At 37.6% G+C, this 25,505-nt stretch overlaps 1 protein-coding gene across 1 annotated transcript in view; it reads left to right on the top strand.

The window, feature by feature from the left end:
- LOC135475155 (inositol 1,4,5-trisphosphate receptor type 3-like) overlaps positions 1 to 25,505 on the top strand; it is a 145,838-nt gene that overhangs the window by 47,319 nt on the left and 73,014 nt on the right. The window contains 10 exon segments of the mRNA XM_064754930.1: positions 2,404 to 2,431; positions 2,434 to 2,489; positions 8,888 to 8,965; positions 9,911 to 9,991; positions 16,207 to 16,304; positions 17,359 to 17,446; positions 18,398 to 18,485; positions 20,813 to 20,833; positions 23,760 to 23,867; positions 24,726 to 24,871. Coding sequence (XP_064611000.1) covers positions 2,404 to 2,431; positions 2,434 to 2,489; positions 8,888 to 8,965; positions 9,911 to 9,991; positions 16,207 to 16,304; positions 17,359 to 17,446; positions 18,398 to 18,485; positions 20,813 to 20,833; positions 23,760 to 23,867; positions 24,726 to 24,871 — 792 coding nt within the window.

Here is a 25,505-nt window from a genome sequence, read left to right as displayed (position 1 = left end):
TGTTTAAAATGTCCTGAACATCACCCCCCCCCCCCCCAACCCCACCCCAAACTGGAATACATTGATCGACTTCCCATGAAGATGACACATGGGCTTGTGGGAGAAGTTTTACAATTACGTTGTTTCGCAACTAAGTCGCGTGAAATTTCCATGGTGACACATATATTTTCATTGCACGTTCTCATATAAGTTACGCCAGTTGCAGTTTATGCCTGTTTCGTAATCCAGGCCCCTGAGCCTGAGCAAAACACTGTCAACCAAGGGCGCTAGTGTCATGTTTACTAAGTATATATGATTTGAAGAAATCGCTTATTTTTAACAATTATTTTCCCATTTCTTAACATTTTAAGTGCATTTAACTACGAAACAAAGAGATAGAAAACACTTGTTTAGCCCGTCTTATGGGTTGCATATCTTGAACACCGGAGAGACCATTAGTATTGCGAGGGGAAACGTATTCTGTAATATTGTTGCCTAATGGTTTTGTTTTCTTAACTATTCTCAGTATTTCTACATAAAATGTTAGGTCTTGACCAGTCGATGCATCTGTTATTTTACGAAATGGATCATTGAGTAAGGCAGATGGTAATTGTCTATCATTCTTTTTTTAAATCGAGTGGAACATCCCGGATGATATTTCATATAGGTTTAGAAAGTGCGCGGTTATGCTGGATTTTCTCACTATTTGTTATACACTGGGTTTTTACAGTAGAGAAGTAAATAACACACATTTATTTATCGTAATATTAATTTAGTGGAGATATTGCACTTTTGACGGTGTCCATTATTTAATCAAGAGTCTGTCTATGACATATCACTCTTACCCTAACGTTTTGATTTTCTTTGCCTTTACTTTAGTTAAATTTACAGTTATAAATCATAAGAATTACCTATAGCGTTTCCACCGAAAAAAATATTTATGACGTTTTCTCTCTTTCAGATAAAACACTATCGTTTCTAGTAACTAGACCGTAACGCTTCCCTTCCTCCCTATCCCAAGAGTTAACCTTTATGTAATTCTAAACAGAACCCCGAGGCATTGTGTAACAGCATCCCGGAAATTACGTTAGCACAAGTGGCGCCATCTAGCGGTTGTCATGCGACCTCGCATGTCAGACCGGACAAACCCACTGGGTGTCTATCTGTAATTAAGTAGAAGATGAACTGGTTGCACATCTGGGATAGGAGCTCGCGTGTCGCAGAGAGATGCATTACATCCCGGAATGCACTCTAGATCTGCAGACCATTCCCATTCAATCGGGATAATTGACTAATAATAATAACAGTATGTCTATTAATCAAATGACATTCTGAACAGATAACATCAGGAAAAGTTACAGTATGAGAGCCAAATACGCTCCGGGGTCAGTTGGTAGTTGTGGCGCATAAATTGTTATTAAAGAAAAAAACTTGTTTCGTTTTACCTAACGGGACGAAGACCATCCATTACATGCATAGCTATGCCTCCTAAATACTGTTATTTAGACACTTACTCTCTTCATAAGTGCTTTTGGTTACGTAAATATTCTGTGATACATGTGCATGAGTAGAAAGTATACTGCTGCCCGACCCTTTTGTTTGGATTTGTTTAGATATGCTCATCTCGTTATCCTTCTTCTCCCCATTCGATTTCATTGCTTCAGTTAATTCCTGACAAATCATGAGTTCAAATGAAGACTGTAGGCCTGCTTTCTTTTTTCGTTTGAATTTGAACCAAGACTCAAACTAAGAATTCCTGTTAGTGACACTGATGCCCAAGTTGATGAAATTGTTCAACATCTTTTATATTTAACAAAAGAAGTTATTTACTATCTGTTCTACTTGCAAAAAAAATGCAGAGCATTGTCTATAGTACAGGGGTGGGGGAGTCCGTGACCGACTCTCCGGCCGTGTGTGGGAAGGCCCACAGCAACCTGCGAATGATCGTATGATTCCCCCGGGCTCAGCCCGGTTTCCTCCCACAATAATGCTGGCCGCCGCCGTATAAGTGAAATATTTTTTGAGTACAACGTAAAACACCAATCAAATAAATAAATAAATAATAAATATGTATAGTACGAGTCCTCCAAAGAACATGGATTATATGTAAGCGATGCGTATTTGTTACTTGTGATATTATATTGGGATCTTTCGACCATAACCCACCGCAAAATTATGGCCCTTTCTCATTCTACATAGCCTGTGCAACATGTTTAATCCAGAGACACAAACATACTCCACACAGTGACAGCATTCAAGTGAGCATTCATGAGTGAATGCAGGAATACACTCTATGTGCATTATAAATATGTACTCTGTATATACTTTTGATTGACGAAATAATTGTAAAATCAGATGTGGCGAACGTTTACTTTTTAGTCTATAGGTTATTTAAATTACCTTTTAAACTTATTTACTTTGTAGCTGGCGGCCGAGGCGGAGAATGCCGACAACGCGGCGAACAGAAACGACAACAGGGGAAGAGGGTGCGCTATGGAGAAATAGTCCAGGTTAGTCTAGGTTTGCCCTTATTTATTTTCTTTGATAATATGGGAGCGTCAGCGTGACAACTTTAATGTAATCAGCGTGAGGGTGGTATTCAGGAAGAAACGATTTCTCAGATTGAAAGTTCATTCCTTGTAAACACGAGATCAAAACGCTTGAAAATGTGGGTATTGGAGATAAATCTGAAGGATTTGAATAGCAAATTACAAAATGACAAATTGTTTCGTAATCAATGTATCTATGAGTTTGGAAGACTTTGAATTCGAAATGTATTGGGAATTGCTCTCACCTTGTACATATAATTGCGGAAAGTCTGCAATGAAACTCTTGATTCATGAGAACCATCCATTCTGTTCTCTGACAGCGGAATAAGACATTCGTATTCATGGTTTTGACATGGTGAACATTTATCATTGTGATCTCTGATTTTAACGGCTGCAAATTTGCAATTTTTTGCAGATTGGCAAGTTATCGAAAGGCTTGTGACATTATATTTCAAATAAATTATTTAATTCTTAATCTTTGAATATTCAATCAATCGGTTTGGTGAATCAGTCATTAAATATATACTTTAAAAAGATAATAGATTATAAAAGTGCTGTACATTACATTTACGGAACGGTGGAAACAGTATAAAATAACATTGTTTTCATTTAATAGGATGTACTCCATAGTTGTCAACATTTCACGGTTGACCGAAGGGTTAATAAATATAACACTCATTCACAACACATACATATTACAACGAAGCAAAATCCCTTCTTCGTCAAAGAACTGCAGACTTTATCCGGGTGGAAAATTGTATGCAAAAGAGAACATGGTTAAAAATGGAATAATAAGTTCCCTGTTTCTAAACGAACTGCAAACTTTTTGAGAGGAAAACAGAATCTGTGATCTTCACAAGAGTGTGTAATTAAGAAAGTCGGACGGGTTTATATCTTTGTTACATGAACATTCAGGCCAGTGTCAATAAATTCATGTCTTCTTAATTTAATGTGGCGCTTCTATATTATTACAACTCTAGCATTAAATGTAAATCTTCCTCTCTTAAATGAATACCGAGCGCTCTTGATTTACGCGTCCTATAGATGAGCTCCTCAGGCGGGATTATAACCCTCAGTGCTTTCGGTTTAAAATACCAGATGTGTTGTAACAGTTTTATGGTGAACGTAAGTGGCCCAGAAAAATCAGCGCGATGGCTGTGGAATATTGGAGGAGCACCAGCGAGCCGCCTGCAAACCTGTAATCACCACATAAAATATTCATACAGAATTACAGATCGGGGTGATTATGAGCCCATCATTGGATAATGTTGTATGATAAAGTCAACCCCGTCTCGATGGACGTATACGACTGGCTTAACCAGACGTATGCAAGTGACGGTCTGTACTTACGTCACCGTTACGGGCTCTGGGATCTCCAGAACCAGCATTCAACTTAGGCGTTAATTTTTCATGCCGAATCGTGACTGTAAAAGTTAGCCACCAATATTCAGATCTATACCTTAAAGGTCTTCTGCATTAACGATTCTGACGTACGATTACATTTTTGCTTAGACAGTATTACAGAGCAATATATGAGGAGATTGAGCCCGAAAATATCACATAATACTGTAATAATGAGTATTCTGGACCAGTAAATACAATCTCAAATTGTCCGAAGACAGTGCAACTATATACTTTTCCTAAACACTTCATTCATAAATACAATACCACATTTGTGAAATGAACGCAATTCAAAAACAGGTAATTCTTATGCTGAACGTTCGTTTTTGTCGGTCAAGGTCGTCATACACTGTGATCACGTGATGAATCTCGTCCATCACCTGGACGCCTGACCGCTGTTAAGATAATTTACATAGAATAAAACATCCTCAGAGGAACATTGACCATCCAGAAATAGAATTGATTTGTTTAATGAAGCTTTTCAGTTCCCAAAACGACCCTCGATTCTCGATTTTTAGGCATTGCCTCCAAATTGCTTTCATTGTAATTGTATAGACACTGACTTTTATTAAGCAAATGACACTAAACATAGAAATGAGTTGTTATACAGAAACATTTTTGTCTTGGTTGTGCCTTTATTTTACATTCACAAGATCACAATGCCGGAAAAATCCGTCATGAATTATACGAAAAATAGGACATCATGAATTGTATTTTGTTCTTTAAACATTTTAGAATATATGCCAGGTTTGTCCGATAAGTGTAAGTCAGATACAATGCGAATCTGCTGTGAGTGATAACCTCTTGGCAGCCATAAACTGGCTCGCTTGTTGAGAAAAAGTCCTCAAGGATCTACTCTATTACGCTGGTGTTCGCTTGTATTTACAAGTGTGCCAATTGGATCCGGTATTCCGGGTCGGATTATGGTCTGGCAGTCAGTATAGATGCCTGCGGATATATCTGAAATCAATTTCTAGAGGGTAAAAGAAATCTGGCCTTCTTCCCACACGGCTTCATCCATCATATCGTTAAAGAGAGCAGCCACCAAAAAGTCGTGATGTTTTTAGACTGTTATGGAATTGAGTCGACGGACATCATTTGTGTCGGTGCCTATTTCCTCCCAGAGCAGTTTCTCTTGGATTTCCTGCCACAAGTACTTTGGGTTACTTTCGTATTCATAGCGCGGGCACAGTACAACGTGAATTATTATGGAGAGCTTGTTACCAATGTGCTTTTCAAATGTGTACTTCTGTGCTGAATTACTAACATTCAATACAATGGATGAAGAGAGATATAAGACGATGTGTTCAACAACGTAGATTTGTTGATTGGACGCATTTTCGTAACAACAAATAAACACCTTGTCATCATGATGGTATATGAGCGTGTGCCCTCAGTACCAGAAATATATTATATATATATATATATATGTCAGATACTACAGTGTTACAGATTCTACACACAGCGACAATTACCTGTTTTTAAAGTCAACAACAAAACAGACTTTAGCAGAACTATGGTTTTATTGATCGTCCTACAGAAAAACGATTGAACATCGGAATACGATTAAGAATTATTGCTAGGTCCAACAAAAGAACTCATCTGAAGTAAAGAGATTATGGTTTGATCGGTGTAGTTTAAGGGAAGTATTGCATTTGTAATGAAAAACTTCAAAGAATTATTGCAAAAGAATTATTGAAGAACGAGCAGAACAGAGCAGAATAATTTTAGAAGTTACAAGATAAGTTTGAATTTCCAGCCACTGCATAAATCGGTAGGAGAATTCCTTTCATCCAGGATTTCAGTGTGGCTTAATGGTTAGGGTGCTGGTGCAGCTCATTCACCCAGGAGACTCTCACCATTGCAATCGATGTGAGTTCAAGACCAGCTCATACTAGCTTCCTCTCCAGTCCATCGTGGGAATGTCTTCCAGCAACTTGCGGATGGTCGTCGATTTCCCTCCAGGACTTACTTACAATTTATAGAACGTCAAGGTCATACATAACTATATGCAGGTTCATACAATGCGAGCTAAGACTTTGTTTTAAATTTCGTTGACACCAATCTTACAATCCTCACAGGTCTCTCGCTTGGTGAAAGCGATTTCTCCTTTCAGCCACCTAACGATGTTTTTGCTGCCTAAAGATTTCAGGAAATTAGATTGAGCCCATTGATCTAGGGATCAAAACAGAAATTGTACACCAACCGTGAATCAAAACTGACGTTCCGCGTCCATAATTTGGAGACAAATTTCCAAAACAATCTTCAACACAAACTACTAATGAACTAGTACAGTACAAAAAGTACAAATTAGTACTGATTCGCGCAAATAAAACAAAAATCAGTTTTCAATGATGTTGAAAAAACGCAAGGAATGTGCTAAGTTAATGGATTAAAGCACTCTTCAAATCGTGTACCATGCCAGTTTACAAGTCCATAATCAAATACTGTGCTTTGATTGCAATTGGTCATATATCTAACGTGGTGATCTAATTGAATGTACCACGAACAATACCGGGTTAAGCATAATTACATAAATTTACGAATTAGAACATCAGAGTTCCAGACACTTGATCTATATTTACTTACAATTGTTTTACCCATTCCAAAACTTAAGAAACTTGTAGGCGCCTTGTAGAGTGTAGGCATATGATGGGATATCGTTGACACATGTTCTCACGGTAATGACTTTTGAGGTTGATTGAAATCGTTACATAACATACATGATCTAGCAATTGTTACATGCCAAGATATGTACACGCCATATGCAGGACCCTTCATTATATTGATATCACAGTCAAGAAAATTTACAAGGTCAAAATGGAAACTATTTATCTTGTCGTTATGCCGACGTGGCAGGAAGCCCTTGTGGCCCAGATAAAACACACCATCTGGAACGTCAATGGTTTTCTTGAAATCCAGCAAAAGTGGATTTATATCTGTCTGAAGCTACACTGTCATCGATATACTGTCTAGTGAAGACGATAACCTATTTTTTTTTGTAAACTGGCACATTTACGATGTGTTTGATCAAATTAATTCAATTAGGCATCACTGAAGAACCTTGTTTGACTCTTGCATTTTATCATGACTATTGTACACAGTTTGGATCAATTTACATCAAACGAAGAAACTATTACAGAAGCAAGCACGACTGAAAAGAGCAAAAAAAAAAACGAAGCCGACATATAACAAAGTTTTTTTGCTCAAAAATGCGATGTATGATGTGCAGAATATTGATGCATAATTGTGTATATAATGTAAGGAATTTAGATGCACGTCTTAACTTGTCTTAAAGAGTTGGAAAATTTTCTACCAAAGATTTGTTGTCCGTCGAATTAACCACAACAGGCGCCTCGTTCTGAAATGTGCGAGGAGAGTAACTTTTTACAAAGCTCAATCAATATTACCCTTCTTATTCGGGATTATCTACAGCTGCTAACTGAATAAAATTCATTGCCTCTGTATCCCTTAAGTTGTTTCCAGACCATTAACAGTTTTTTGTTAAAAATTTCGCTAGTTTGTTAAAAATAATATCGTTTGAGTCGGAACTATGAAGCAGCTAGAAAAAAGTAACTGTATTTGAATTTATCAATATTGAATTGGAAATTTGTGCGTATGTGATTAAGGTTGCTCAGTGTTTAGCTAATTATAATCTCACATTTCCAGTTATGAACTAATTGCAGTGTGTACTCACTGGCCTTAATTGATCGACGAGCAGTTTCTTTAGCTGGTCAATCTTAGTGGTTGACGGAATGAAATTACAAAGGAAAGACTGTAAATCTAATTATCGCTGATTGGGCTATTTGCATTATTATACCACCGAATGGTTACGGCGCTGAATTAAAGTTATGGTTCGATTAAGGTCTACTATTATGTTTGTATTAACGACATGTGCTTCTCATGTCGTCTAACATTGATTTTTTGGGTTCGCCAGTTAAATAAGTGCCATTCGGTGATCTGAAAAGGCAATTGCTCCGCTGCTATCTGCGAGTTTTATCGCTGATTATGAAATGGTCTTCTCTTATCATATTTCATGTGATTTATGCCGTACTTTTCGCAAAATGTTGCCATGGTTACCTCTATGAGGTGTTGCATCTCACCTGCTCTAATTCCGTGTCTCCTGGCTGAGTAAGCGAATTTGTTGTTTCACATCGTTGATACCATGCATATTTCATCATGGTTGATTGTTAATGCTATCATAGGGTAAGGGATGTTAGCGTGTCAGGTAATGACAAAGCTTGTTGTGCATGTGTGCGTGGCGTTAGAAGTTGAAGTCTACTGGGCCTATGCTGAATTCCCCACTTGATCTGCTGGATATGAATAAGAAACTCAGTGGTCTGTTTTTGTGAGATATTTTTATTGCGTAATAGCTTTCACTTATCTACAAACATAAAAGAGCGCTTTATAGTTTGCGTTACTTTTCATTACGCCGTCACACTTAATATTCTACTTGTCTTATGCATATGGTAGATTTACTATCAGAACAACGAAACACTGAGTATTTACGATGCAACTGGACACTTCCCAGAACATCGTCTGGCCGCCGTCGTATAAATGAAATATTCTTGAATACGACTTTTAACACCAGTCAAATAAATAAATAGAACGTCGTCTCGCTTCTGGAAAAATCTTTGATAGCTTTTATACGTCGATGAGAATACTATTCAGTTTTCCGTTAAGATTATATATTACCTGTACAAGAAGGATTTTCTACTTTGCAAAAAGAGCATCCGTTACATGTACATGCGCGAAACTATGGCTTTATTTGTATGGCTTGCTTTTTTCTTGGAATGATGAGAAAGCCTAAATTATATCTGCATATTGATTTAATCATATAACAACAGAAGCACATTTTATTGTGCGGGGTTGGGTTGGGTTTCTTGGTGTAACATCTCTAGTAGCTGAGCAGTATACGTGTCAGTAAATTAATCTCCTGTTTTTTGTTTGTTTTTAAGCTGAAGCACATCTTGACGAACAAATATATCCATATGTGTACATCTCAAACCAGCCAGAGAGACAAGAACAATATGATGGTAAGTTGGGCTCTTTCGTGACAGTTTCTACCTACGACTTGCATAGTAAGCCTACTCAGGCATTTGAGTGAGTGCTTAGGGTGTAAGGCCGTGTTTAACAATTTGTCATATGACGACGAAGCAGTTCTTAGAGTGCATATACGTGTAATGTGCCTCCTTCGTACAGGACGGATTTCCACCGTTGTTTTATCTAGTGCTGCTTCACTGAGACGACTTACCGAAGGCAAGTAAGCGGCCCTATCCAAGCCATTATACTGATACGGGTCAATTCTTTTGAGTTCTTAGGTGTAATCCGACACAGGATTGACCCTGGATCTACTGCCCCTGAAGCGGACGCTCTACTGACCGAGCCATCGGGACCGGTCTTAGGCGTTTGAGGATGCCTATATTAACATAGTTACAGTTCATCATATCAAAGATAATTTATGATTTACATACTCAAATGTGGATATTAAGATAACTTTCAAATGTTATGACATTCGCGTTATGACTCTATTTATTTGCCCACACGACTGGTGCTTCGAGCATTAAACTGTGAGGATTGTCTCACTCAAACAAGTACAGGTTAGACACCCTGACACAAGGCCGCATTTCAAGTCTTAAACTTTTTTGTTCAAGAGTTTGAGCTTAAATAGCATCAAGAATTTAATGCCATTAATTGGAAATGCAATGTTATTTCATTTTCGATGGTTTTCCTTAGGTTTAAACGTTAAGTACACGTAAATCTAGTATTTTACTTACTCCCGGCGATGCTGAAATGCGAATGTCCTTTGGAGAATGACCATTAGGTGTGTAAGTCTACACATGTTAAATGATTACTAAAGAGAACAAAGAAAGCTACAAGTACAAATGTGGTACTTGTAACTCTGTCGGGCTCGAAATATCCGTGTACAAGTCAGTTTTTACCTGAACGCCATGACTACTTTATCGCTTTCCTGTTTGCAGGTTACTCTACAAGAATTCAACGCTAAGAATGCCCAGTTTCGGATTTTACCGCAGTACAAAGTGAAGTCAGAAGGTGAAGTGGTAAGTATGCATTGTGCGGTGCTAAATCAGACATGCTAGAGGGTGACGTGGTAAGTACGCATTGTGCGGTGCTAAATCAGACATGCTAAAGGGTGACCTGGTAAGTACGCCTTGTGCGGTGCTAAATCAGACATGCTAGAGGGTGACGTGGTAAGTACGCATTGTGCGGTGCTAAATCAGAAATGCTAAAGGGTGACGTGGTAAGTATGGAGTGTACAATGCTAAACCAGACATGCTGGAGGTTGCAATGGTAAGTATGCAGTTTGTAGTGGCAAGTCAGGGATAAGTTTGCAGATCATCAATCCAAAAATCCATCAATCCATAAATCTGCCAAGTCGCCTGCTAAGTCAAAGTTGGAGTGATCAGTGTGCAATGTCATTCCATTGTAGATATACATCTTCAATGTCAAAGGCAGTCAGGGGGTTGAGTAGTACATGAACGTATTCAGACTGTAGGGCTGAATCAGATTAAAGTAAAGTAGTTAGTGCGCATTGTGTCTTTCCGTTGCTAAGGTATTTTCACCATGTTGCATGCTTAAACAGAGGCGGGAGTTGTGACTCTCCCTTGATTTCTGTTAATTCTGTGGGTTAAGTCTTTCACATAAAATACGAACTGTGTCAAATGCGTTCTTTGTAAGATGAAGTCAATGGGTGAAGTCTTAAGTGTGCAAAGTCTGAGGTTAAAGGGTGCCATGTGTCTTGTTGTGTCAATCTGGAAAGTTGTACCGTTTCTGTGTTATTTTAGCATTTTACTTTACCAATATTCTCACAGAACTAGAATGAAGATGACAAGTTCATTATTTCGTAGAAATCTTAATAATGTTGTTGACATTTACACGCTGGTTTTACACTCCTATTCTTTCGTCATTCATTTAATTGACAAATTGTGCTTGAACCTTTTGTTGTATTGTAGGAACATAACATGGACATCCTTTCCATATACTCATTTGTTGTATTGTAGGAACATAACATGGACATCTTCTCCATATACTCATTTGTTGTATTGTAGGAACATAACATGGACATCTTCTCCATATACCCATTTGTTGTACTGTAGGAACATAACATGGATATCCTCTCCATATACTCATTTGTTGTATTGTAGGAACATAACATGGACATCTTCTCCATATACTCATTTGTTGTATTGTAGGAACATAACATGGACATCTTCTCCATATACTCATTTGTTGTATTGTAGGAACATAACATGGACATCTTACTAGAAGCTCAACGCTATGTTTGATTCCCTTGTGTGTACCTATAGTCGAATCTAACATTGCCGCAGAAAAATTAAATGCCACTAGCAAGATCTGCATAATTTTTGTATTGTTAACTCTCATTGATTGATTGATTGCCATTCGATGTATTATGAGGACCCTTGGCTGCTGGCTTGATTATGGAGTAAGATGTTGCATTATTTCTGACTGAGGAAAGCACTCATGTTTTCCTATTTTTTTTTGCTAATATGATCTATCCTTTACCATGAGTAGCTGTGCGTAGAAAAGATCACGATGATCGAATCGTTTTTATTCATGGTCAGGTTCCGTGTCATACTCCAGTATAACTCTTTTAACCATTACCTTGGGTAATAAATTTCAAATTCCTTCGATGTTCTCTACGTAAATGTTTTCTACGTCAACTTTATGGACGTTGTGAATAAAAATCAATGACTGCATACAAGATATCAGATACATGTAGATTAATATGACCAGGAGTTTTGAAGAAGATATCCATGTGCGGTCTTTTTCCACTACAAATCAGAAATGAAATTATTTCATTATTTGATACCCAGCCCCTGTGAAACAAATGAAGCCCATCCCCAATAAAGACAACAATGAGAACAACAACAACGCCATCCTACCACAGAAAAAGGCAAACAGCGTGTTACAAGCGAATTGGTGTCGGGGACCTCCGTGGCTCACTTGCTTAGCGTGCTAACGCAGCGTAATGACTCAGGAGCCTCTCACTAATGCAGTCGCTGTGAGTTCAAGTTCAGCTCATGCTGGCTTCCTTTCCGACCGTACGTGGGATGGTCTTCCATCAACGTGCAGTTGGTCGTGGGTTTCCCCCGGGTAGTGCTCGGTTTTCTCCCACCACAATGCTGGCTGCCGTCGTATAAGTGAATATTCTTGAGTACGGCGTAAAACACCAATCAAATAAATAAATAAATAGATAAATAAAACGAATAGATGTTACGCATGTGAGACATATACTACCAAAACACACGCCGCAGAAATTAGTGATATCGCATTTTGGTTGAACATTTACTATCGGCAAGATATAATATTACCGATGCGGTGTTGAACCGTTATTCTTTCGATCTATAAGGTTGTTTTGAGGCCTGCTAAAGTCTTGAATGTATTCGGCCTTGAGCACCAGCCAAATTAATAACTACATGTATACACTAAAAACTGCACTCGAGTTGGTTAACGACTTCTGTTAGATACAGTTTGTCTCGTACTGTAACTTCATAAGCCGAATTTTGAGGAATCCAGTGGAGTTGAAACCAAGAGTAAGAAAACTGTTTAGTGGTGAAACAAATCGATGACGGGTAGAGTGTTTACCTGAAGTCACATTTAATCGCGTTTATTCTATAAAAGTCTGTGTTGTGACAGTCGATGTGACAGTAACGAGTGCTCTCCAATAGAGCTGTTTACTTTGACGCAATTTCTATCTGCGTAGTTTGCTAACAGGCAACTGGTTATTGATTAACGCTTTCCATTTATGAATCTTAGATAGGTTTTTCAAAGGACCATCTTCCCCTATGTTTATCGGTTTGTGTTGAGGTTAACTGTGCGCGGACCTGTGTGAAGACCTCGGTAAACACAGAACCATAGGCTTTGAATAGGGTATGCATTAATTCACCCAGCCTGGAAATGAATAAACCATATGGTATCAATTCTATTTGACATGGTTTGCAGATATAGACCCTGGTTAAAATCATTGTCCAATTTACCGTTATATTTGCGCCCAGTCAAAGTATCAACGATTATTGCATTACGTGAGGCAAGGCCATGCTAATTCTGTTTGAGTCGTTGAACCTTGGATGAATTGGGATTTTAACTATGTAAATGCGGAACATTGTAATTGGAATATTGCAGTGTTTGAGTTGGTGTCACTGCATAGAATGTCCAAGATAGGAAAGTTCAGAAGCTAGAAGTCTAAAATGTGTTTAAATCGTTGTAGCAAATGTTGTGAGTGTTCGCATTTAAATTTCAACAGGACTTTTTTTGTGAAAATTCTTTAGAGGTTGGCTCTTATACTTTGGCGAGTGGTATGAATGATATTGAATTAAACCGTTACAAAATCAGTAAGATTGAAGGCAAGAGTTAGAAACGACCTTATTTGCACTCCTCTTCTTTACTTATTCCCAAGGGTAGTCATACACGTTCGTTAATGCCTCTTCATTTTAAATCCACTTTAACATCTTGTTCACATAAACGTGGACATTTGTGGAGACAGTTAAAGAAAAGCATAAGAGAAATGCCACACAGTGGATGTACGGCCAATAAAATGCTTTGATGCTACAGTCCAAGTGTTAAAACACTACACAAGTTCGCTGAAAGGCTGGCGAATATCTTGTGTGCAGTTATAAGTGACGTCGATGCCATTAAGCTCATGCCCAAATGATAAAGCGAATAACAGTAAAATGTCGACAGTCCGGGAAAAACTGTTAAAATATAGAACTTAGTTTGTTCCGTATCTAAATAAAGTATGTTTAAACCAAAATATAGAACATATTTTACAGCGATGCCGGGATTTAAGCTGCATTTTCCGCTCTAAATGACGCCAATTTCGGTTTGGTCAATTCTATCGTTTTGCATAGGAATAACGAACGATATTACTGCCATGTGGCTAGTGTCATTTACAATGGAGATCTTTTCCGGTTTTGACTGTCATTTCAGGGTCGGTATAGTTCACTTTCCGTCATAGGTGTATCGTATATTGCAAATTGTCAGTCATTTCAAGTCAAAGTTAGCATCATTCAAAACTCTGTGGAAAAAATCTATTAATCGTGTCTCAAAACTGTTGACATACCTATGAAATGCCAGAGCACGAGTTATAGTTTGATACAAATCCCTTTATTCTAGCTTTTATATTTCCATCATACAGAGCAAACTGTCACTTCCGCCAGACGGCGGATATCCGGAAGCAGATAGGAAACTATGTATTTTATAGAAATGGGATATGTACCATTTAACTTAACATGGCAAATAAAACGGTAATCTGTTTGTCAATTGCAGCAAATAATTTTTCACATTTCCGGTATAAACTTAAAACTTGTGGTAAAAAGTATTGGCATATTTGAATTCAGCGCTCAAAGTTACATGTGAGTAGAAAAAATATACCTCTCTTTTGGATAAACTTACTCATATGATTGTAGAAAACTAAAATATAGGTCACGTAAATTAACAAAACATGGCTACTGCAGCTGAAAATATAAGTTCCACACAGGTCTGTAGGATCACTTCTGTAAACGTTTGCAGCTGAGGTAAATGGCCGTTTTGGTGAAGAAGCCTTCCGACGAAAGTGTAAAGATATGACCACCAGGTCGCTTAACTTATGACCATGGGTTTTTATGCTTCATCAATATGAATGGTGTGCTACAAGATGACAAGCTTCAAGATCATGTCTATAACAGGCGCTTGGCTTGAGAACAATAACAAAATTTTTTTGAATAATATTAACAAAAATCTTCACAAAAACAATCGGGCTTCAAGCCTGAATGCCTGAGTGGCTTGAACCTACAAAAAATATTCCGTTAAATATACGAACTGCATGCTGTAGTAGCAGTTGTATGTGTAACCTAATGCTAGAAGTATTAACTGCTTTTTGCGTCATTAAATTGTCTTTTTTCACGTTAATTCCGCTGCCATGTCTACAACCTTCGTGCCCATTTGTTATTTCTCGTCTATGTTTTGCCTCATTTCTCTTGTTAATTGATCACTATTGTCAATGGTCTCTGGACAGGAGTTTTTAATCCGCCCACGAAGTGACAGCTCTACTAGCCTGTTTCTCCAGTTAAACAGTGCCTTTAGTTGGTAGTAATTACATGGCTCGATGTTTGAGCGCCTCCTAGCGGTCACTCAGTGCTCCAATTAGCCGCTTCATTGATTACTGGTCGGTTTTAATGGATCGACTGTCTTGTTTTCATAACTTCGGTCATTTCAGGTGAGAGAGATTAAATTTGTTTCACCACAAGCTGTAGTAGGAGTTGATGTTTCCACGTGGGTCGATGGATTTGCTTTAGGCGTCATTTAAATATAGCTCCCCTGTCGTACTGATTACTCTATATATGGAGCTAACCCGAGAATTAGAGAAGTCCAGACCCCAGTGAATGTAGTTATCACATCCTGTTCCAAACAAGCAAATGAAATGGCGATGAAAACAATCTCATGCATGTTTCCAGTAGCGGAGAAACGTACTGTTTGTTCATCTTTCTAAATCAAACCAACTGCATTCATAGACAATGGGATCAAAAGACCGGGGACTAGGACTGAGATCGGTTACTTGGGTGTGGTTACTACAGTTGGTTGAATCACATGATACATGTAGAGAGAAACACAGACAGAAAGAGAGCGGGAGATCGTTCATGATGACAAAGTTTTTGGCCTTTATTGAAAACCATGGCAGAAATATTGACTGAGGACGCAAAGAATTGTTTACTACAAGGGTATAAATGATCACCCATTATAGTTAAGGTCGAAACATAAATACTGAGTAATTTTAAGCTGCCTTCATTGTTAACCAGAAAGCAAAGAAAATAATGATCGTAATCAAAAACATCAGATGAAGTTACTAAACATGGACGTTCATTTTATTTAAGCTTCTATGTTTAACTTCCATGTATATGTTGAACCCACAAGTATATGTTTAGCTTTAAATATATATGTTTAACTAACGTGTATATGTTTAACTTATGTGTATATGTTTAACTTTCATGTATATGTTTAACCCACGAGTATATGTTTAACTAACATGTATATGTTTCCCTTTACATGTAAATGTTTAACTTTCATGTATATGTTTAACTTACAAGAATATGTTTAACTTACATATCGACTTACGTCATAACGTCTGTCACATATTCTAACATTTACAGAACTGGTACAAAGACGTTTTGGTTTGTACATGTAGGGTATTTAAGTGCTCCCAAAAAGTGGAATTGTTGAAAAATTCTAAAACATATTCTAATCTTCACTCGCTCTACAGGTTCAAATCTATGACCAGATTGTGTTTGAAAGTATCAAGTCCCCTGGTCATTATTTCCATGCCAGTCAACCATGGAGGATCGATCACTTCACGTTTGGGTGAGTGTTGAGAAAGGTGTCGCAGCTCTACTGTTTTGGCCTATTTATCCAACGCTCTGTACTTTAATGAGGTTAAAGCATGATTTTTTGGGCAAAAAATCAGTCAGCGCAATCCAGTAGAATTTTGGCTATTTTGGATAGCCCAAATAATTACCTTTCGAAAGGTATCACCCTTGTCTGTTACCCTTCAAAAGCGTTAATACAGTTCTTACAATTTATAAAGCGGTCGCTTTACAATGCTTTCAAACCGTTTCATCACCATAGGTACTAAAGATACGAGTGTGATATGTACTAAAAGACATTAATGTGAGCCATTCTTGGTAAATAGATAAACACTGATTTGATGAATGTCGATTTTTTGCCCAAAAATTCTCATGTATAAGCTTTTTAAATGTAAACCAGGCTTTTCTTAGAATGTGCAACAGTTTACATGTTGTTCTAGCCCAGCGACTTTGACATGCTCGGAGTCGAAAAGAGACCAAACTGTCTACGACACAACAATTAGTACGTCTTTCAGTATATCTAAAGCCTAATTAGTTCACATCTGAACTAAAAATCGGTTGGACTGTCTGTTAATTAGCTTCATTTTTGAGCATTTTTCACTTATACTGTCGGTGGCCAGTTTTATTGATGGAGGCAATGGGTGTGCCCAGAATAAACCATTCACCATTTATAACTTACTGACAATCTTTCCTTTGTGTGACGTGAAGTCTTACACGTCACATCGTGGAAAACAAGTTTTCTTCAACGAACCTTAGACGGCACATATAGCACAACGAGAGACATCGTTTCCAGTTAAAAGTGTTGCCCTCACAGAACAACGAGAGACATCGTTTCCAGTTAAAAGTGTTGCCCTCACAGAACAACGAGAGCGTTGAATCTAGAAATTCCCTTTACAAGGCGGAAACTGGTTGACCATCCCGAGAGCCATCCCAAATATCAATTACATAAGTTTTCTAAAATATTCAGTGCAACTGTTATTATATTTAGAATTTTTATATAAAACTCTGCCAAAGAATTTCTCAGACATAGTCCAATAACTTTGTATCTTCAGGTCAGAGGTCAATCTCGGAGTGGATCGATCTGGTTTCAGCCTTATCCGCTTCTCAAAAGATCAGCCAGAATGGGATCACTATGTCAAGGTAAAAATCTCAACAGATCGACGCTATCAATTACAGTGATAACCATATCAATGTATACGATTGGGTTTCGTGTTGAAAATCCCGCTTGTGTTTCATTTAAAGGAAACAGCAAAACACTTGTAAGTAACTTCGGACATCTCTAGCAATCTGTCTGGTTATTAATTTTGACAAACCTTGCAGAAAAGTGCTGACAGAAAACATATACAATCTATGCATCAAATCAGACATCTGTATCCCAGTCGTCATCCAAAATTGACGTTCTAGGTGAATAATCGCAAGGCCAATTCCCAAAACGACGTTTAAGACAAACCACGAAAGAGCCGAGAAAGTAAATAAAGTACAACATGTTTACTGTGCCACCTATGTGACCGAAGCTCCAGCCTGTGCAGCCCACTATTCATTTTGTAGTAATTCTTGTTATCTTATAGCAATAGTTGAGATTATATAGTTTGTGTATAGTTTTGTGTATATGTGTGTATTGAAAACCTAACTTTCCAGACCAATCGTAAACCACTATACAGGCGCAGCGCCTGACTCACAAAACGTCCTTAAAACACCAATGTTCCATCAGATAGACTGCGCAACATGTGGCTGAATTAAAGTAAATAGTATCAGATAAGACCAGGGTTCATCATAGTCCAATCTGTGACTGAGCAGTAAAAGCATCAGCCATCTACACCCATGCCCATAAGTCCTTCGGTTTTTCTACCGTCGACAAACTGTTACTGCTTTTATACGCGAGCATAATTAACCATGGGGCCTGCCAGCAAACTGTGGATTGTTGTGGGTTTCCCTGGGGCTCTGCTGGGTTTCCTCCAACCTAAAAGCTGGCCGCATTAGTATATGTGAAATATTTTTGAGTACGGCATAAAATACCAGTCAAATAAATAAATAAATTAGTTAACCACGGAACTATTTGTATTTGACCGCAACCTTTTCATCGCCATGCAGGGAGGATCGGTGATTCGACTGTTCCACAAAGAGTTGGAGGCATACCTCGTGGCGGAGGGATTGTTTGACGAAGAACTTACAGAAGATGGTGAGGCAACAACACAATTAGATCTTATTTCCAATTACTTGTGTTTGAAATTTTAAAGAATTATCTTCATTCGTCAATTAATTGGACAATTTTGTGTTTGCACAGCTGTTCCAATAATTTAACCATAGAGGAAATGATTATTGAGTTTTCAAACAGTTCAGCTTCAATTCTGACTTTAATAACTCAAGGTGAATGAAGCAGATACAGCTGTTTTCGCTGGCATGTAAGATAAAAAAACAAACGAAGCATATGGAAAATCAGGTCATAAGTGACCGTGGGCAACCTGTTGTTTTTGCATTGTCTTGAACACAGCACGAAAAAAAAAAAAAATAAAAAAAATTGATAGTAAAATTACAAGCATAATGTGACTACATGTGAAGCATTCATCGTTTAGAAAAAGTGTAGCTGTGTTGTCTCCACGTAACGTCAGAGGCACCATGATAGCTCTGGTCTCAGATCGATACAACCGTGGCAATACCGGATGTTGTATTTACTTCGCTACATGCTTACTACTAATAAGATTTGCCGATCGTCTGATGCGGGGGAAGGTTAGTTTGCAATATCGTAATTACCTGATTGTTATCAGAGCGTTTGGTCCGCAATGCAGTGTCATACATAAGCCTTATATCAGTAAGAGACAAACTGACGGTGGGTATTGGCAATCATAATAAAAAACTTTGTATCTGTACAAAAGATTGTACCAATTATACTAATGTCAAAATAAGTTTTATACAAAACCTCTGTATAATGTCAAAGGAGATAATAAAATATGACAAGAGCAGACTAGGCATAGACCTATCTCACACAGTGAATATTTCACATTTTAACACAGAGACTGTTAAAACATTTGGCGTGTTACAAACTTAAACCTCTTGGAATGTAACAGGTTATCTTTCACCTATAAGAAAACATCCAAATAGACTGAAGGTGTTATTAATGAAGGTTTTATTGTAAAATCGTTTCGGCCCCTGTGCAAACATATGTACATACATATCTGCACATAAGTGCATACTCCTCGCCGGGTACCCACCTTGCTCCCTGCTTCACTCGTACCTTTTCTAGTGTAGGACGTGTATGGACTGAGGAAATACCCCATCTCAAAGGTGAATGGGAGGTTTCTATTAAATCAACATTCTTAATTCCGAAAGTAAACAGTAAGGAATTGAAAACTGGCAACTCTTACTTTCTGTTTTCAAATTGACCCGTGGTTGCATTGAACTGGGTGGCATGTAAAAAGAAGAAAAATTATTCAAGTCAACATAGCTGTCCCGGGCAAGTTCAAATGCATTGGCAGGAAAATAAAAAAAGTGCTGCAAGAGTCAACAAAACGTCAGAACTTTTGATAAATTATAAGATTTCTGGCCTATCTCTTCATGAAAAACCAAGCGTTTGTCAAAAGGATATGACATTAAACTCAGAACGTGGTTTTGTGGAAAATGTTTTGACTGCAACACTTCAGAGCACTGGCTAATTCTAGCATTTTCGATCCCCACAAATTTGTTCTCACATCATTTGTACATTTATTGTGTCTTGGCAACATAACAGATGTCTCCATACACAGAACTACAGCTGTGTATACAGTAGAGTATATACGATATAGTGTGGTATATGCAGTCTCCTGCCCCTTGGTAACATGGCTAATCGCTAAGAAGATACAAGTCAGCCAAAGAAAAGTGATAATTCGTTAGTTGTATAATACCCTGTTCTACAAAACCCAGATTGTATCTTCACATATGGTACCAATAATGGGAACTATTGTACTATAGCACTGACAGCTTGAACAGAATTTCAGAATTTCTTTTTGAGAAACGTTAGTTGTTTCGTTTTTTGTTTCTTTTAATGTACCGGTACGGTGAACAAGTTCCTTTGGATGTAACTCAAAACTGATAACTACTTCTCTTTTATATGTAACAAGTCTTATTTTCATGCGTTATTTTTGTTTGCAATTCGTATTAATGACCGTATCTTGTTCGGGCTCAATTTTAATTTTTAGAACATAGTACATAGTTGATGTGGAGTCAGCGACACAAGACGTTTGTAAATTGTGTTTTTGGTGGCTATGACGTCACGCCACTGGAATTTAGTGACGTTCTGATGATAACGTAGCCACTGATGAATGTCTCCTGATAACCCCGTAACATGACTGCATGCTGAGACTGGAAATTTTTCCATGGTAAAAGGATTGCAGAAATGGACTGTTAGACATCCTTTTAGGACAACCAGAAACGTGTGCATATCCATGTCATGACGTCATATCTCGCGTTCTGTAATGTCTGTTTTGTTGTTCAGTGATGCTATGGTAGACTGCTTTACGTCTTTTTGTCTAGGAATTGATGACCGTCAGAATCGTGAGTACACGAGGGGTCAAGGGCCTTGGGTTAAGGGTTACTTGCATCAGGAACTACATATATTCATGCATTTTGGGAATCATACTCATTATCTCTGAAGACATTTTACATCAGTCTTGTTGGATTTTCCGGAATCTTGTCTCCTGTCGCTATTCATAAGAAGATACTCTCCTTCACTGTAGCTGCATTGAGCTCTCCATCATTTATAAGCTCTCTTTTTGCCATTTATTATATACATATACTATATATATAGCTAAGCAACTTGGGAATCAGATGTTATGTATTCTTGCCTTTTTCCGTAGTTATAGCGTCTCTCTAATGTACATTTTCCAGTTCAGAATTATTCCTGTATGTATCTACATAATGAACCTTCCTAATCGTCTTGCTTGTAGCATAGCAATACCCAGTGCTAGTCCCTTAGCATACATGTGTCCATGTAGTCTGCTTTGTATGTAATCAATACCCACTTTGTTATCTTAAATCTATTTTGTTACTTATGTGGTCATCATAAACAGTAGTCACAGGAATTTACAGAAAAGTATTAAGATACATGTAGACCAGATGGCAATATAGTAAGTAGATTAAGTATCGTGGTACACATATTCGATCTGCTTAAACCGTTTCTTGCAAAATTTTGCATTCAGCCGGGAAATTTGATTTCCAAGAACAAAATCTTATCCCAAGCTGAGAGAAAAGACGTTGTGCCCTACTTGGCGATATGTTAGCCTTATTAATACAGGCTGTTCAAAGAGCAAATGAAAATTTAAAACAAGAGGGAAACGACAGAAGGGAGAACAAACTAATAAACCCATTTACCCTCTTTACTTTCTTGCGTTCAGATACTACAATTGCTGGTTTAATAGGTTGGCAAACAAAATCGTCAACATTCAACTTAACGAATGTGCATGTAAAACCATATTAGGCGACAGAAATTCGGAATCAAGTTGAAAATTCTATGAAACCAGTGTACTGTAAAAAGACTTGTGCAGAAGCTACTTTGTTAACAAAACAACGTTGTATCAACTCTTATGAAGAATCTAATGCCCCCACGGTGGAGCATGCAGTAACATCAAGACAGACTATAACTAAATGACTTCACGGATCTCAGTTTTTTTCCGTCACAAAACAAACCTACAAGACTGAACTGCTTCTGATTTTACCCCGGGTCACTAATAGATTCTGCTTGCATTGGTTGTAAGATCTACAGTTACATCTTAAGCAGCGAGAAGGGAAAATGCCTGTTCGCTCAGGACTTAGAATATCTCATATCCATCAAAGACGAAGGATTAATCAATGAGGTGTGTTATATTTGTGCATCACGTGTTTCCGTTTTCTGCAGAACGATTCTGATTTTTCGTGGATAGCAATCGCTGTAAAATATAATTGATCTGAGCGGGAATAAAGAGAAATGAATAGTAAAATGTAACTATTCTTGAGCAGAAAGACTGTTAAAATCTTTATCTCAAAATACCTATTGTACTTATTTTGTTTCTTTGTTTCTTGCTTTTCAACATGACATCATTCATTCGTTAGCCATATCGCACATAAATACAATCAAGTCATTTGGCTGCATTGAACGTTAAATGCATTAAAAGAAATGAAATAAAAGTAACTATGGTCTTTCCACTGAATACTGAATACTGTATTTTTACAGTTCGTTCCCTTTTAACATATATGTGTATGACTTTATTAATTAACATGGGTAAGATTTTCTCTAAATATGTAAACCAGCTGAATACTACGCTGTATTATAACAAAGGCAGGTGTATATTTGGGGATAGAGTGTAATTTTCTCTTTATAAGCAGATCCCATTTTATTGTAGATTTCTAGCCAGTTTGTTCATCTAATCCATTTGACGATTCCAGTTTATTTGCAGTACATAAATATATAATAAATATAAATTTGCAGTACATAAATATATAATAAATATAAATTTTATATATATATATATATATATATATATATATATATATATATATATATATATATATATATATATATATATATATATATATATATATATATATATATATATATATATACAGAACGTTTATAAAGTGATCAGCTGGATATCTTTTCCTGTCGTTGTGTAAAACCATATCCTGCAGCATATATTTTCTTCCCATTTTCAACTGATCTGAAAATAGCTGTAATAAAATAGTGACAACCCTGGGAGGAATATTCACAGTTTATCTCAGTATATGTGGATATTATTAATTTTTAATTCGAAACATCTCCATTAAATAAACCGTCTCCTGATCTAAAACAAACCATTTTTGGTATCTTAATTATGTTTGATTGCTCACTTCATAAGCATAAACATAATTAACGGATAAACTTGGCGAAAAACACTATAATAATAGACACAATGGCCACTGGATTATTTAGTCTTAGCAACCCAAACATTCTCTCTGTATCCAGATTTTAACCTGCTTCACACTGAACTTCTATTAGTCTGGCTATGGATATTTTAATTACTATAAACTTTAAGTAATTAACTTTAAGACACGTTTATGTGATTCCTCTGATGTATACCCTTCTTATTATTATGTTGCATGCGTTTGTTGCAAACCTGCAGTTGCTTTCTGTGACGTTATCCTGTTGGAGATACATGTGAATACAACCTGGCCATGTACCATGTACTTTTGTTTTTCGTGAAAGACGAATTAATCAGTGGCATCTGCACATACATTTACCTACAACCAGCTACCACTTATCCAGAATCCCTTATGTGATCTCTACAGATCCATTCTTAACGCAAGCGTATAGACAAGACTTTGATTTTTAAATATCATGTCTTCAAATATTTTAATCATATATTGTCCAAAGCTGTCCAATCACAAGTAGGAATTCTTCGTGAAACATTAATAGGTTTAGATAATTTGAAATAAATAATTGGTAATTTTGTTTTATTTATCTTTACAGTTCATTTCCGAATCCGAGTGATGGATCAACATAAGCCTCGCACGCTGTCACCACCGACGTCTGGAAATACTTTTTGGCAGATAGAAGCAGAAGCTGGTATTCTCAATGGTACGTAAATGTGATTGTTGTTACTTAAACGTTTTATCTACGTGGCATGTGCATACCACCAATGAACACTGGCATTCGAACTAGCATTGAATCTTAACACATCCTGGAGGGGATATTCTATTTAGTTTTTTGATCGTTGTTGAACGCCGGGCTCAAAAATGTGGCAGTCAAGATTTTTGGAAGCGGAAACTTCTCATGATCAAGTGAAAAACCAACATCTTTCGCTAGATTCCTGGAAAAATTTGGTCGTTCCAGAAGAGGCTGCAGATAATGTACCCAGTATCAATAAGTATAAACGAAAGAAGTATTTATTTAGATTCTTTCGACATATACGTCAATGCACGGCAAGTGCTTCAGGTCAGTTTACAAGCAGATCATACATATACAACAGCTTAAGTATTATCCATAGATCAATTGCACATGCGATTTATTTATTTATTTGATTGGTGTTTTACGCCGTACTTAAGAAAATTTTCGCGGCGGCAAACGTCATGGTGGGAGGAGACTGGGCAAAGCCCGGAGAAAAACCACGACCGTCGCAGGTTGCTTCCAGGCCTTCCCACGTACGGCCGAAGGGGAAGCCAGCATGAGCTGGACTTGAAATCACAGCGTCCGCCTTGGTGCTGGGTCACTACGCCGCGCTGGTGTGCTTACAACCTCGGCCACGAACGCCAAAAGATACGATTTAAATGTGTGTTTTATTATTACACATTTAGTGTTAATATCTCACATGACACCTTTGGTAAATCGTTACAGCAACAAAGTGAAAGTACAGAATGATAGATTAGCTATGATTTTATGTCACGTCAGCCAGATTTTACACTTGTCATGCAGTAAGTATGCGTCCTTTGACCACAGGTGATGTCCTCCGCTGGGAACAGCAAGTTCGATTGCGTCACATGACGACTCGTAAATACTTGTGTATTGATGGCAACAAAGAGATTTCCCTGACAACTGACTGCGAGGACCCCAGGACAGTATTCAGACTGCATTCTGTTCTAAGTGTAAGTGGTAGGTTGGTTGTTGCGAAAGGAATTGAAAACTGCTTCGCAGCTCTGGGAGGTTAGAGCGAGGAAACATAACTGGTTGCTCGGCTGTCAGCATAATGTGACAGGGTGGGATGTCAGGGGTGACAGCACTTTGGCTGCATGGAGTCGCCCTGCCAAGAGAAGACACAATGTGTTTACACAGACCTAATAACTAACGTGACTGAATTAATGTTAAGTACGACGTAAAACCCCAAGCATACATACATAAACAGAGTGTAAATGTTTGAGAAATTGAGCTGCATTCTATTCAGACTGCGCTCTATTCTCAGAGTAAGTGTTTGACTACATTCTATCTCCAGAATGCTACTTACCATTGCTTCCTATCTGTATTAAGTGTACTATCGAGTCGAGACTTACTCACCAGTCCCCGAAAATATTACAACACAACTCAAACAACTTGGTTAGTTCTGAAAATTGCGACATTCGAACACCAGTGCAACGGCTTGGGATAGGATCACTCTTGCTGAGCTATTTGCCACATAAAGACCACGTGTTCACATATTCTAAAAAATCAGAAGTGAAATCCAACTTAAATGTATTCGTCTTATCCAAGTCAGATCAAATGTAAGACCATGTCATGTGTGCTAGA

Source organism: Liolophura sinensis, chromosome 9 (assembly GCF_032854445.1).
Source record: "Liolophura sinensis isolate JHLJ2023 chromosome 9, CUHK_Ljap_v2, whole genome shotgun sequence".
In the NCBI taxonomy this organism is placed as follows: domain Eukaryota; kingdom Metazoa; phylum Mollusca; class Polyplacophora; order Chitonida; family Chitonidae; genus Liolophura; species Liolophura sinensis.
The sequence above is the reverse complement of the archived record's forward strand: the minus strand, read 5'-3'. Positions and strand labels throughout refer to the sequence as shown.